This window comes from Cryptomeria japonica, chromosome 3, assembly GCF_030272615.1.
Source record: "Cryptomeria japonica chromosome 3, Sugi_1.0, whole genome shotgun sequence".
Lineage (NCBI taxonomy): Eukaryota > Viridiplantae > Streptophyta > Pinopsida > Cupressales > Cupressaceae > Cryptomeria > Cryptomeria japonica.
Window position 1 is genome coordinate 841,920,131 of NC_081407.1, and position 16,555 is coordinate 841,936,685.

Here is a 16,555-nt window from a genome sequence, read left to right on the forward strand (position 1 = left end):
GTCCATGCCTCCTCTGGAATACCACCATCCAAAGGGGTTGAAGGTCCTCTATTTATCAAATAGACAGTAGTATGTACAGCATCTGCCCAAAAATGTAAGGGCAATCCAGCATGCAATCTCATGCTCCTCGCACGTTCCATGATGGTCCTATTCAGTCTCTCTGACACACCATTTTCCTGTGGAGTTCCTGGAACTGTCTTCTACTTTTGAATTCCATTTAAGGAACAGTAATCTTCAAATGCTTTGCTGCAATACTCACCTCCATTATCTGATCTGAGACACTTCAACTTTTTTCTTGTCTCATTCTCAACCAAAGCTTTCCATTTCTTAAAAGTTTCAAAAACATTTGATTTTTGTTTTAGGAAATATACCCATGTTTTTTCTGGTTGAGTCATTAATAAAAATAACATAATAACAAGAGCCACCAAGAGATGATACCTGAGCCGGTCCCTATACATCTGAATGTACAAGCTCTAACTTCTCACTCTTCTTCTCTTTCCCAACCTTGAGAAATCTGACTCTTTTCTGTTTACCATAAACACAGTTTTCATAGAACTCTAAATCAATCTTCTTTAGTCCTGGCAATAGATTTTTGGAGTGAAGGATTTTCATCCCTTTCTCACTCATGTGCCCAAGCCTATGGTGCCACATTATCGAATCTGTTCTTGCAACATTTATTGTTGTTGTCCCTGCAGTAACTTTATCTGTAGCAGCTAAGGTAGAGTAAGTGTTACCAGTACACAGATATAATGTGCCTACCTTCACACCTTTAGCTACTACTAATGATTCTTTAGTGACCTTCCACATACTGTCTGAGAAGGTAACTATGCAACCTTCACTACCTAGTTGCCTTGCAGAAATTAAATTTCTTCTTAAATTAGGAACATGTCTTACCTCCTACAGAAACCAGTCATTACCATTCTGCAACTTGATCTTTATCTTTCCTTTTCCAACAATTTGACAGGGCTCATCATCACCCAAATATACCTGTCCAAAATCACCTTGAACATAATCTAGAAAATATTTTCTATGGGGTGTAGCATGAAATGAAGCCCCAGAATCTATTACCCAGGAATCATTAACATTATCCAAACATAAGATTAAAGCATCTTGTAAAGTATTACTTGCAATATTAGCTTCCTTACTGTCATTTTCATTTTTGTCTCCTTCTTTGTTTTTCCGAGACCAACAGTCTTTCTTTAGATTACCAGGCTTTCTGCAGTACCAGCAATCTTTCTTTCCTCTAGATTGAGAGCGTCCTTTCTTTGACTTCCCTCGTGACTTCTCATTCCCAAGGCCTTTTCCTCTTTCCTTTGATCTTCCTCTGTTCTCCACATTCAAAACACTACCCGATGATGTTGGAGTCTCACCTGTGCTTTTCCTTCGCATTTCCTCGCTTAGGATAACACCAACAATATCATCAAATACCAAAGTATTTTTACCAGAGACAGAGTTACTTACAGCCATAACCAAGCTATTCCAGCTTTCTAGCAAAGAACATAAAATCAAGAGAGCCCTAACCTCTTCTGCAAAAGTAATTTTTACCGAAGACAATTGACTGGTAATTGTATTAAATTCATTTAAGTGCTCCGCTACAGATCCTCCCTCACTCATTTTCAAATTAAACAAACGCTTCATAAGAAATACCTTATTCGAAGCCGAGGGTTTCTCATACAGCTTAGCCAATGTTGCCATCAAATCTACAGTCATTTTTGCTTCTGTTATATTGAATGCTACAGATGACGCAAGGCATAATCGAATGGATCCTAGTGCCTTTCTATCTAAAATGTCCCACTCTTCATCTGATATTGTGGTCGGTTTCTTTGCCTTTCCTTCCAATGGCCACCACAAATCCTTTTGATATAGGTAATCCTCCATCTGCATTTTCCATAACTGATAATTCTGGCCGTTAAACTTTTCAACCTTGAATTTGGAATCCTCCATTGCTCCCACTCAAAACTGAAAGTCCTGCCAATTTACAAAAAACCTCGCTCTGATACCAATTGTTAGGGTTTCAAGCAGATTCGAAGCAAATATGAACTAACAATTATATGCAGATTTAAATACAAAAGATAAAGAAATAAAACAGGACACAGATAACACAGAGATTTAACGTGGTTCACCCAGAATGGGTTAGTCCACCATACACAGCCATCCAATCTTTCTTATTATCCAGCAAAAATAGTACATCAACCTTACAATGCCTTAAGCATCCCAGCCGCTTATAACATGCATTTTTAGGGCAACAAACAAAGTCGGCCTTTTTTAGGGTTTTATTACAATGTCGGTTTTCATCAACAAAAATGGCAAAAAAAAAATTTCTCCCAGTACTATACTTTGCTGATCAGTATACGTGCTAAGTGTACAGTACTTTGCTGATCAGTCGCCACATTTCAACAATCTCCCACTTGGAGACTGATCAGGCTCCACACCAAACAGGACACAATACAACCCATAATGATACCATATGGTGTCCTAAGGGGTTATATGGTATCTTGAGGGGTCGTAGGACACCACAGGACACCATATGGTATCTATCTCTTTCCCTCTAACTCTTTTTACCTATCTCTCTTCCAACCCCCTTCTCCCTCTCACCCTCTATCTATATCTATCTCACTCCCCCTCTCTTAGGTGTTTTTCTCTCTCATTATCTCCCTTTCTCTCTCCATCTGTCCCTACCCCTCCCATTCCCTTTCTCTATCTCTCTCCCTCTCTCTTAGGTGTCTCTCTCCCATTCTCTCCATTCTTTCTCTCTCTCTCTCTCTCTCTCTCTCTCTCTCTCTCTCTCTCTCTCTCTCTCTCTCCCTCCCTTCCCATCTCTCTCTCTCTCTCTCTCTCTCTCTCTCTCTCTCTCTCTCTCTCTCTCTCTCTTTTCTCTTTACCTCTCTCCCTCCTACTCACTTTCTCTTTCTCTGTCAACTCTCTCTCTCTCTCTCTCTCTCTCTCTCTCTCTTCCATTCTCTCCCTTCCCTTCTCTCTTTATTTTCTTAGCTATCTCTCTCTTTCCCTCTATCTATCTTTCCCTCTCTCCCTCCCACTCACTTTCTCTTTCTCTATCAACTCCTTCTCTCTCTCTCTCTCTCTCTATATATATATATATATATCTTAGGTGTCTCTCTCTTCCATTCTCTCCCTGCACTTCTCTCACTATTTTCTTAGCTATGTCTCTTTTTCCCTCTATCTCTCTTTACCTCTCTCCCTCCCACTCACTTTCTATTTCTTTGTCAACTCTCTCTCTCTCTCTCTCTCTCTCTCTCTCTCTCTCTCTCTCTCTCTCTCTCTTCCATTCTCTCCCTTCCTTTCTCTCTTTATTTTCTCAGCTATCTCTCTCTTTCCCTCTATCTATCTTTCCCTCTCTCCCTCCCACTCACTTTCTCTTTCTCTATCAACTCTCTCTCTCTCTCTCTAAGGTCTCTCTCTCTCTCTCTCTCTCTCTAAGGTGTCTCTCTCTTCCATTCTCTCCTTGCACTTCTCTCACTATTTTCTCAGCTATGTCTCTCTTTCCCTCTATCTCTCTTTACCTCTCTCCCTCCCGCTCACTTTCTCTTTCTCTGTCAACTCTCTCTCTCTCTCTCTTTTAGGTGTCTCTTCCATTCTCTCCCTACCCTTCTCTCTATATTTTCTTAGATATCTCTCTCTTTCCCTCTCTCCCTCGAATTATTTTCCTCTATCTCTCTCTCTGCCCCCCTCTCTCTTATATGTCTCTCTTTCATATTCTCTTCATCTTTCCACCTCTCCCTCCCCCATCCTCTCTATTCCCTCTCCCTCTCTCCTTCCCATTATTTTCCTCCCCCTCTCTCAAGTGTCTCTCTCTCACATTCTTGCCGTTTCTCTGTTTCTTTTTCTCTCTCAAGTCTCTCTCTTTCCCTCTAACACTCTTTCTTTCTCCCGTATTCCTTTTCTCTTTCTCTCTTAATCATATCTCCCTCTCTCCCTCTCTCCCTCTCTTTCCCTCTCTCGCTCTCTCCTCTCTCTTCTCTCCCCCTCTCTCCCTCCCAAACCTAAACTAAGAGAGAGATAGAGACTAAGTGAAAGGGAGGAAGGGATGGAAAATGAGTATGAGACTAGAGAAAGAGCCTAGGTGAGAAAGAAGGGTGGAGGAAGGGAAGGGTTGAGAGAGAGAGAGAGGTTAATGGAAAGAGAAGAATATACTAGAGATAGAGAGAGCCCATGTGAGAGAAAGGGGGGCAGGAAGGGAGGGGTTGAGAGAGATTTGAGGTGAGAGAGATGGACAAAGGGAGGCATTGAGGGAAGGAGAGGGGGAGAGAGAGAGAGAGATATCAATTAGGAGAGAGGGAGGGAGGAAGGTAGGGCTCTCTACTTTTGTCTTTCTCACTTCATCCCTCCTTCCTTCCCTATCTATTTTTCTTTATCTTACTCTTAAAAATCCCTCCACTTATCTCTACCTACCACTCTTTTCATCCCTCACTACTTTTAACTCCCCTAACTCTCTACATCCTTCCCTTCATACTCTCTCTCTCTCTAAATATCACCTCCACTTCTATCTATCTAAAGTATCTATATCTCTCTCTCCTTCTCTTTGCACCTCTCTCTCTCTCTCTATCTAGGTATTTAGATAAATATTTTAAGGGGGCAGCGAAAAAAAAAAAGGTAGATTATGTAGAGCTTAGTGATTACTAAAATTTGATTATGTTTGAGACATTATAATATCCAAATCTTGGGGAGAGAGGAAAGAGTGAGATAGAGAGAGGTGAAGAGAGGATGAGAGATATAGGAAAATAGATAGGTCTAGAGCTTAGGGGAGAAAAATAGAGTGATATAGAGAGATAGAAAGTGAATGATTATATAAGCCTACTGATTACTGAAATTTGACTAAGTCTAAAAAATTATAAGATCTCCTAAAATCTAGAATCTGCATTATGACTCCTAGAGATGTGAAACCACTCTCAACCATCCTAACAATATATACATAAAATATAACTTAAAGTATAATAATTTTAAAAGACAAAGAGAAATTCCACTTATACTGATTCTTTATAATTTAAAAAAAAAATTGTGTTTTCGATTGTTTTGGTGCAAGTTATGCTTTGTGCACAAACAAGTACCTGATTTTTAGGATGTGATTGATTTGACAAATAATAAAAAAAAATACTCAAAAAAAAATACAAAAATTATAGTGCTCACTCTTAACTATATTTCTACCAAAGGATTTGTCAAAATACTAAATCTAACTATGAATTTTTTGATGCGCACATCAGACACTATGTTATATTTTTAAGAAAAAATCAGGATCTTTTTCTCACGTGCGAAGAATTTGACCCCCTTTATCTTATCGAATTTTTTTTAAAAACAATAGTTTGGAAACTAGATTCATATTAATACAATCTTTGTTCTTTGAGTATCTTCTTATCTTGAGTTGATGACTCTCAACTTCTCTTCCAAGTTCAGGTTTGCCTGATTTCAAAAAAAAAGTGTCCACTTATACCCTTTTTTGCACACCATCTTAGTGCACTTACTCATATTTATATGTGTGTGTGTGTGTGTGTGTGTATACATATACATATACATATAAATACATATATATATATATATATATATATATATATATATATATATATATATATATATATATATATATATATATATATATATATATATATATATATATATATATATATATATATATATATATATATATATATATATATATATATATATATATACGTACATATATACATGTATATATGTGTAGGGGAAAAAGTGAGACTAAGTATGAAAAGCCTAATCCCACTCTCATACACACTCATGGAATACGAAAGAGCCTAGGGAGGTAACGCATGTCGGCTACTTCTTATGAGAGAGAGAGAGAGAGCCATGGATTACCTCTTAGGTTTTATATTCCTTTGTTGTAAATGAGAGAGAGGAATGATGCACAATGCAATCTAACCTAGATAGTAAGTAAGCAAGCAAATCCTAATCCAAGAATGCAGATCAAAGAACAACTGATACACAGCTGAAAAGTACAGATCAAAAGGCAAAATAAGAGGTGCACCTGTGTCTCAAATCAGAGTAGAAATGTTCCAAATGAGGGTGCCATGCCACTGTCCTGATTCTGCAATTCTGGAGCTGCAACAAACAGGAGGGATTCTGAGATCTGCAAAGTGTTATTCTGTCAAATAAATCATAAATAACTAACAAATAAATCATTCAACAATAAATCAAAATAAATAAATTATTAAACAATATATCGAAATATATCAATCTCAACAATAACTAATTAAATAATTAAATTAACAAAATAAATTAAAATAATAAATAAATACATATATAATAAATAACGAATACATAATAATTAAATCAATCTCAATAAATTAAATGCAATTGTCATAATAAATAACCATAAATAAATTAAATAATCTATTCGAGTTGAGGAAAAATCAACTCTACAGCTCCCAAAGATCACCTGCATGCAAACCTATCACAGAAGGAGAGAAGCAAATCAGCTATGGAGGCCAGAATTCAGAGATCCAAAAAGAGGAGTCATATTGATTGTGCAAAAAGAATGCAGTTCAATAATTATAGTTGTTATGAAATTATAAAGAGAGAATCCTTATAAAAGGATACTCAAAACCCTAAAGGAGAAAACCCTAAAGAATTACAAGATTTCCAATTTTAGCTTAAGCATAGAGTATAATAGACTAATAATTAAATAAATAATTATTAGCTAATAAAAGATTACTCTAACACCCCCCCTTAAGATGAACTTAGGGAGTAGCTAAAAAACAACTACGGACTAAAAACACATGTAAAAAATACATAAAAGCAACAATGGGTCTCGACATCTATGGTGAAGGACTAAGAAGCCTCCAAACAAGAGTGTTCTAGAAGATAGGAACAAAAAAAAGAGAATGAAGAGCACCACTGAAGCATGAAATAGCAACAAATACTGTCAAAGAGTAACTGTTGACTTGAACAATCTCCATTGAAATAGAACATGACCAGGTAGAGAAGACTGTAATTTGCATAAGTGCCCTCAAATGACACTACTTGAATCAGATGGTAAACAAAGGAAAACAACTGAACTAGAAGATATAGATGGCATGAAACACCAAAGCCTGAAGAGATGATGAATCAAACAAAGGAAGCATTAGAACAATAGGACACACCTCCCCATAATATTGAAAAGGGAGAGGGAAAGGTACACTAAAAAGAACAGCCAACAAGGACTACATGACGAAGAACCAGGAACATCGAAGGTGTAGAGAAACTACATAGTGTTGTGGAAGGAACACTCACTTGACACACATCATGAGGCTAATTTCATGGAAGGAACACTCATGTGACAAAGGTAGATGGAAAACAAAGACAAAAATCAACCCCCCCATGGCACTTTATAAGTAGTGCATGTACAATAAGGCACCAGATGTGCAAGATCCCAAGTAAGCAATGCATGATGGCACGTTATCTCAGTGTGTTTGCATAAATAAAATGCTACAATGATCAGAAGAGACAGAGGAATGGAAACCAAAAGAACAACCAAAGACGAGGTCCATCCTACTCAAAGAAAGTGATCCCAAGACCTGAAACATCCAAGATATTCACTAGAGTGCTGAAAAGAAAATAGCTAGATAAAATATACCTAGAGAACAATCTGGAAAGAAAACTCATATGAATGGAAAGAACATAGAACAAGCTTTCCAATGATATATAGTTTTTGAAAAACAGAGTTCAGATACTTAAGTTATGTCTCCCGAAGTGCAAAAAGGAACCTCTGGCTTTGATAGAAAAAAACGTCATCAAAAAAGAAAAATAAAAAGTTCAAACCTCCTGATCTGGATAGAGCTCGGAAAGAGATTTTTGGTGATATAAGGTTTTTGAAAAAGCATCTCTGTATGACCATGTTACGGCCAAAAGAAAAAAAAACCCTCTGGTAGGACATAAAGAGGGTAAAAAAAATTATTTTTTTATTTTTTTTGACACATTTGTAGCTACAGTCATATGGACTTTTATGCCTCGTAAAGCATGCAAATGAAAAATCATTCCCCTGTCACCGAAAATAGGCAAATTATATATCAAAATTCATGGAATCAGCCTTGTGAATCCAATTGTGAGGTTCTTTTGGAACCAAAATCTCAGCTACCCCCAGAAAAAAAAAAAAAAAAAAAGGCAACTGCACAAACCCCTGAATACACAGATCTGAAGAACAAGGCCCAAAATCTCTCATGAAGAGAATAGGGGTATGCAAATCTGGAGCTCTGATACCATATTGGAGTTGAGGAAAAATCAACTCTACAGCTCCCAAAGATCACCTGCATGCAAACCTATCATAGAAGGAGATAAGCGAAAACTCTATGGAAGCCAAAATTTAGAGATCCAGAAAAAAGGAGTCATATTGATTGTGTAACAAGTATGAAATTCAATAATTATAGTTGTTATGAAATTAGAAAGAGAGAATCCTTATAAAAGGATACTCAAAACTCTAAAGGAGAAAACCCTAAAGAATTATAAGATTTCTCAGTTTAGCTTAAGCATTGAGTATAATAGACTAATAATTAAATAAATATTTATTAGCTAATAAATGATTACTCTAACATAATAAAATAAATCACCAATACTCATATTATAGGATAGATTAATTCAACCTTAATAAATTACATTATTCATAATTTAAATTAAATAGAAGTCATAGACTCGCATACTCAACAACTCGACAAAGGGAAATACCAATGCAAGACTCTACCACTGATTTGCATCATGGCACAACCTAACAAGGTGAAGAACTGAGCCTAGACTGAGTGAAAGAAACCCATGCCACCTCCAACAACTTGCCATTGGGATAGGACACACTTAAACATTTGAGACCAGGCGGAGTTGATTAGTACCTGGACTCTTGCAATCACCACTAAACATATATACAACATATATATCTATCATAATAAATAGGCAAGTGAAAAGAGAAGCACAACACCATATCATGCTCGCAATGAGTGATAAGGTATTGTCCCTTTCACGAAGACAATCACACAATATAACATCAAAGCATCACATAAACCATAATCATGAAATAAGGTTAGTACAATAGTAACATCATAAATCATATATTCCACATATGAATCAACCATAAGCCTAAATAAGTCTATCAATGCATAGATCAAAATGCAAGTCTAGGAGGGCCACTACATATTGCAACCTAAAAAAATTGCTTAAATAAATTATCTTTAGATAGTGTATCTATAAAATCTGGCCATAAGTTTAAAATTTTTGAGCCAATTAGATTCAAGAAAAATGAATTTTTTATAATTTTTGAACTTAAAAATCATGCATCTAAACTTAAAAAAACTACAATTCTTATTGGCAGAGAAGCAATTGAATAATAATGAGTTAAGAAAAAACAATTGCAATAGTACTTGTCATTAATTGAATAATAATAAGTTAAGAAAAACCAATTGCAATAGTACTAGCCTAATGACAAGTACTAGAAAAGTTTGGAATGTGAAGGATTTATAAGAAAATTGCAAGATGAATATTGACAAAAAAGATCTAAAAAAATGAAGGAAAAAATCAATTGGTAGAGTGAAAAGTAATGAATTTGTAAAATAGAATCATTTTATGATTGTAACTAGCATTACAAAAGGTAAAAATAATTCCAAAAATTTGGTTTCCATTGAGACAAAAGTTTCTTCCCTAAAATGGAAGCATAAGTAACAAAAATATATATTGATTACGGAAGCTCACAAACATGATGAAAGAACACCATTATAAATATTTTGAGATTTGAAGAATTTTTTTTTGTAAATACCTTAAATTTAATATGGAATAAATGTTTAGAATCTAGGGAAAATGAAACAAATGTTTATATTTTAGATCTAGTGCAACTACCTTCCATCCCCTAATAAAAATTGGGAAGTTTTTTTTGGCTCCTTATAGGGGAACTTCTAAGAGAGGAAAATATTTTTTAGGGAGCATCACAAATACAAAGTTGGTTTCCATTCAAAGATATAAGCATCCTTTAGTAGTTATGTGATCAAAACAGTTTTGCGCAAGGATTTCCTAATGGCAGACAATAGATATTGAGTTAACACAAACATCTCATCAATGTTTATGGCTTTAGTGCTGAACAAGAGACTAAACAAGGAAATGGCTAGGAATCCGTTTTTAAATCTCAATTTCTGGGTGACATGGAAGATATACCGAGGATTTGTGAGAATTTTTGGATTCCTCTACCAAAGGATTTTGACAAAAAGGGAGAGGATATCCAAAAATTTCCAATCATTCTTCTCGATGATGAAATAGAATATCACGACTATAGGGAGAAAGTAGTGCGAAAACTAAATTTCCTTCTAAAATTGGAAAATGTGGTGGTGAATCGAGAGCTAAACTAGATAGAAAAGTTAATTGAGATGGAAGGTTTGGAGCTACAGAGTCATAGAAGCAATGCAAAATTAGAAGGAATTGTCGAAAATGAAGAAATGGAAGACAATATTGAAGGTCAGAGAAGTTAGCAATGCCCCCATGTTTTGAGTTTTTTGGCATAATCTCCTATATATTTTAGTAGGTAAACAAGTTAGATAGAAAAGGAAGTTGGATATAGATTTACATGGTAAGAATTATTATAAGGTGAAAGATGTCTTTAAATTTATATTCTTATGAACTATATGCATAAGTAGACATTTTGTGTAATAGATTAAGGTTTTTTGAGAGAGTTTAAAATTATAGTAATCCTATATGATATTTGGATAATATCAATAGGAAAAAATTATCTTAGAGGGGACTTATCAATCATGTATTTTTTATTTTATATCAATGAAGGGGACTACCCATAACCAATAGTTTAATGATTAAAATAAAATAAATCTTGAAGTATTATTATAATGTTAAATGAAAGAGGATAAAGAACATAACTTTTGGAACAACAATGAGCAGATATAGTATCAATGCCATCATATGAGAAATAAAAATATTATTAGTGTACTTTCTATATCAAATATGTACCTATTAGACCATTCTTTGATAGTCAAAATAGAGCTTTGTGATGTCAACCTCACTCTTTATAAAAATGTTTTAATATAGAGAACTACCCTATGTTGTAAAATTCAGCTTATTGTTTGATAGATAAGAACTTACAGTATTGAATAATACCTTAATAAGATTGTTCAATAATCTATGTAGTTGATTCAATACTAATATATATTGTCTGTGTGTGTGTGTAGAGAGAGTGAGAGAAAGAGAATGAGAGGGGAGGGGGCACAAGTGAAACCTATTGTAGATAATATAAGTCAAAATATGAAACACTATTATAAAGACTTCTAACATACATCTAAACATTTGCATGATACTATAATAATGCTAGCAAAGATAATAAATATATGAGTAGAAATGATTAAAAGTGTGTGAAGCTTTTGGAAAAGACCCAACATAAGCGAAGAGCACTAATTACCATCCATGTTTCAATTACCATTCAACCCTTGTTTACCCAAACCCCCATTACTAACTTTAAAGAAACCAAGAAAATGATAACTAGACGTCTATTAAAAAATTTCACATGTACTAATAGCCTCCTATGCAGGGGAAAAAGTCAGACTAAGAAAACAAACCCTAATCCCACTCTCACATACACACAGTGGAATACAAAAGAGCCTAGGGAGGTAACATACTTTGGCTACTTCTTGTGAGGAAGAGAGAGCCAAGGATTACCTCTTAGGGTTTCTATTCCTTTGTTGTAAATGAGGAGTAGAAGTGATGCAAAGTATAGATTTGAATGATCAGCCTAGAATAAAGTATACACAAGCAACCCTAATATGAAAAATCCAGAACTAAAACTAACTGATGTGCAGCTAAAAAATACAGATTAGGTTGTGAGTTTAGAGGTGCAGCTATGGTAGAAATCTGAGTCAAACTATGTGGGACATGGGTGGCACACCCCTGTCTTGATTTTGCAAATAGAAAGCTGTAACTGACAGACTCGAATCTGAAGGTTCTGAACTATTGCTCTACTAAAATCCACCTGAAATTAGGAGGACCAGGGTGCCACGCCCCTGTCCTAGTGATTTTTTCTCAAATTTGATCCTCAGGACTGTGCCTATATGCTCTGTCGGACCTGTAATTTATAGTGACGATCAGATCCTGTACTCGCACCTGTAACTGAAAATAGGGTTTTGGGTGGCTATATGAGGTTTTGCCTTAGTCAAACCCCTATTTTGGTGATTTCTACCTCAACAAATAGCCGATTTGTAGAGTAAAATAGTGTGTGCAAGACCCTAAAATGATGAATGCAACTAATCTAGAGTAACCCTATGCTTTAAAGAGTAAACCATAGATGCTTGTAATTGACAAAGTAAATGCTCTAAATCAATGATGCTAAGTAATACAAATCACAAATGTAAATCTGCAAATTGATTTAATGAAACTCATACAAAGACATGGAAACAATGTGTAATCATACCCAACCCCAAGGGAGGGATACAAGCCAATCTTCAATCGGTGATCTCCTATTGCTTTCCTACATCTTCAAAATCCTCCAATTGATGAAATAATGCTTGATGAATGCTTGATAGATGTTGTTGAACACTCCAAAAGTCCATCTCTTTTACTGCATAGAAGGCTCCTTGTAATCGCTAGTTGTTAGCTAAAAAATTTAAGGCCTTCAAATGCAAAAAGGGAGCTCTTATGTATAAAACACTAGATCTTAATTTCATCTTTAGGCTGAACTAGTATTTGAATTTTGTGCCAATTTCTTGGGGTTAAGCATTATAATATCATAGAATTATGCTCCCAAAATTTCAGGAGAAATGTCAGGGACCGTGCATAACTTACACACGGTCCAACGAACTTTTCACCAAATTTTCAGGATCGTTAGATATGAAAATATTAGTAGAATCCCAAAGTTACAACTAATTTTGAGATGTTTTAACATGCAAAATCGGGTCTTAAAGGTCGAAATAAGACATAATTAGGGTTTATGATTTAATGATTTATTGGAGGATTAAAATAAAAGAGGCACACTTAAAGTAAAAGGGCCTAACTTTATAATGTATGAAGTGATGAAATATGAATTTAGATTTAATTAAATTAATTAATTAAATGCTTAAAGGGAATTAGAAATGCAAGATGCAAAACACACTAAGGCGGGTGCTAAACCAATCATAGAATTGTACCACCCTAGCAAGGATGTACAATTTACGACATTACACCTCCCACTTTGCCTCTGTAGTTAGAATTTTTATATTTTAATTGGAGCAGTGGTGCAACTTTATTCATATCCATAGTGCACTAGGGCATTTGTGAAATCATGTACATGAGACAAGATATATGTTTAACAAAATTAGATATAATGACTACTCATATACTTCCTTTATAAAAGAATGAAGGCAAAAATGAAAATTATATTTGAATGCTAAAATTACAAAAGAAGTTGTTGAACCTCCATTTGTGCTTTATCCCAAAATCATCTCAACAAAATTGAAATCGGAGAAATATTTGTAACCAGTGCAGCTACCTACCACCCCCCTAGATGTGGGACAATTTTCCATCTCAATTACTACTCTCTCGCCCAACTAGCAAATGACTCCATCCCACTTTCTTTATCATCTCGCCCAACTAACGGATGACTTAATCCCACTCTCTATCATATTGGCAAATCTCACAGATGATATCATTCATAAATAATTATTTTGAAACTTTATTCATGTACTACACAAATTTATTCCTAATTGACTTTCCACACCTCTTTGGCATACCCATTGCACACTAAGGTGAAATTGCTAGCATTATAAAAGAAATTGATAAAACTCAATTAATGGTAACCAATGTACCTTATACCCTAGATGATGTGAACTAAATCGAAATCTAGAGCTGAAGTACACCGCAATTTTCCAACTAAATTACTCCTCTCTAGCCAGACTGGCGGGTGACTGAATTCCACTCTCTTTGCGATGACGGATGACTCAATCCCACACTCAGTCCCTTCTCATAAATGGCCCGGCGGAACAGATGGTAGAGTTTCCAAGTGCCGTAACACAAACGATATCATTCATAAATAATTATTTTGATACATGTTACACTCTATTCAGTGTTTTTAACAGGTGGATCAATTGCTGAGCATAACGCACTATCAGTTTGAACGTCTCCCACTCAAAATTTAAAAGGGAAATCTAGTCAATGAATATTTTAACAATAACGTACGTCATATACGGACTGTTTTACACGCACTATGAGTTTGAACGCCTCTCGCTCAAAATTTAACCATCATTTGAACTATTCATAATGTGGCCTCTATAATTATAGCTGGATTTCCATTCTCCTTCTGTGTCTTCGTCTTCGTCTTCATCTTCATCTTCATCTGCTGAGTTGTTTGCTGTTTTTCCATTTACCTTCATCTCAGCAGTGAGTATGGGGAAATCTATGGTCATCACGCTTATACTTGTTGTCTCGCTCAGTTTATTTAATTTCCATGTATCCTCCGCTAAGCGTACCATTCTGATTGGAGACCGTCGAATGTTACCTAGTTGTACAGACTGCCACAGATATACTTCTGATCCTACTTGCTGCCATTTGCCACATCATCCTAATTTGTCACCACTCATGGAGGAAGTGGAGCATTCCTCACCACATGAAAAATCAGTGGAGAAGCATTTGTCACGAGATGAGAAATCAGTAGAGCGTTTATCAGCAGATGAAAAAACGGCGTAAAAGAAAAAGCCTAAAATAAGGCAGCCAATCTGTTTTGACGGTATAATGGAATAAATATAGATGAATAAATAAAGCTTCTAATTATTTTTATGGAGTTTTGGAGTTTTAAAGAACAACATTAATTTTTTTATTTATGTTTTCTCTAATTTTAAAATTTTTTCTTAATATAAATTATAATTCTAGTTTTTATTTTTATAATGAATATTGCATTATAGATATTTGGAATAATAAAGCTGAATGGCATTCATAAATAATGATTATAAATTATTATTCATACTTTTGTTTTCAAATAATTATTCTTAACATAAATTTCAATCCTATCTTTTATTTATACAACCAATATTAAATTAGAGGTATTTCAAATAATAAAGTTGAATGACATTAATAGTTAATACATATAATTTATTATTCATATTTTTGTTTTTAATTAATTATTCTTCACAAATTTATAAAATCTTATATAAAAACCTGTTTAAAAGTAATTAAAATTATGACCATGACAACCTTACAAAGAGGGTTTTGAATGTAAAAGTTACCAAATTTCATTCTATGTGTGGTATTGATGTACTATATACTACATTAATCTAAAATCAATTGTCATTTATTTTAGGAAATGGTTTTAAATTATAACATTGAAGAAGTGATTTATGTAAATTGTCTACATTAAATCAATTAAAAAATTCAACCATAAAGGATAAATAGTTAGCTATTTTTTTTCTCTTAACTTGGCATTTTCATATTTGTTATGCAAAACTTAACTTGTTAATATTTCAAGTATATCTATTTTGACAATATAGTGAAAATGATTATAAATAAATAAACCTTCTAATCATTTTCATGGAGTTTTGAAGTTTTAAAGATAGAGTCGACAATTTTCAATGTTAATTTTTTATGTTTTTTCTAATTTTTATATTTTTTCTTAATATAAATTATAATTCTACTTTTTAATTTTTATAATTAATATTGCATTATAGATATTTGGAATAATAAATTTGAATGATATTCAAAAATAATGATTATAAATTATTATTAATACTTTTATTTTAAATTAATTATTCTACATAAATTTTAATCCTATCTTTAATTTGTACAACCAATATTAAATTAGAGGTATTTCAAATAATAAAGTTTAATGTCATACATAGTTAATACTTATTAATTATTATTCACAAATTTATAAAATCTTATAAAAGACATTTTAATACATTACATGGTGCCAACTATGCTTTGGTTGAAGGTATACTATTCAAAAGAAACTTTGATGATGTTCTCCTTTGCTCCATAGGCAAAGAGAAAGTGGAAAAGATACTAGATGTATTTCAAAATAGTTGTATAGGTGGCCATTTTTTAATAGAACGTTGTGGATATTATGTATGTAGATTACTTCTGACCTACCCTATTTGCAAATTTCTATTAGTCAGTTAAGTAATTCCCAAAATATCAATTCTTGAATAGTAAATACAAGAGATAACTTTACCCTTTAATCCTATGAATTCATACTCTAATGTGTAGAAATTAATGAGAAGAAAATAAAATTAGATGTAAAATGTAAAGAAAAAAGACAAATATATAGAAAAAATAAATAATGAAAATGGAAATATAGATTGGTGAATGTGGAAAGAGGATGAAAAAAATTGAGAACATGTGATTCTCTTCCACTCAAGGACCCTAAACGGATATAAAGCTAAATGTAACTTTGTTGATAAAAAAGGGTTTTCCATTGTCAAAGGGCTTAAGAAATTTTTGTATTTGATATTGGAAAACAAATTGATGATATATTTAGTGTATTTGAGTGTTCGAGAATATATAATTGAAGGGGAGATTATAGAGAAAAGAGATAACTAGATCACAAAGATTGTATAATATGAAATGGATTTGCAACTTGTTGGTTCCCAAATGGGTTTAC

The 16,555-nt window shown here is 33.9% G+C and overlaps 1 protein-coding gene across 1 annotated transcript; it reads left to right on the plus strand.

Annotated features, from left to right (window-relative positions):
* Positions 1-14,287: 14,287 nt before the first annotated feature.
* On the plus strand, positions 14,288-14,695 carry LOC131874533 (uncharacterized). The gene has a single exon (XM_059217963.1). It carries the CDS (start codon positions 14,350-14,352, stop codon positions 14,647-14,649), a length of 300 nt encoding a protein of 99 aa, XP_059073946.1. The 5' UTR covers positions 14,288-14,349; the 3' UTR covers positions 14,650-14,695.
* The last annotated feature ends 1,860 nt before the right edge of the window (positions 14,696-16,555 follow it).

What these genes read in the sequence shown, in the direction of transcription:
- LOC131874533 (XM_059217963.1), top strand. Translation starts at nt 14,350, where the DNA reads ATGGGGAAATCTATGGTCATCACGCTTATACTTGTTGTCTCGCTCAGT.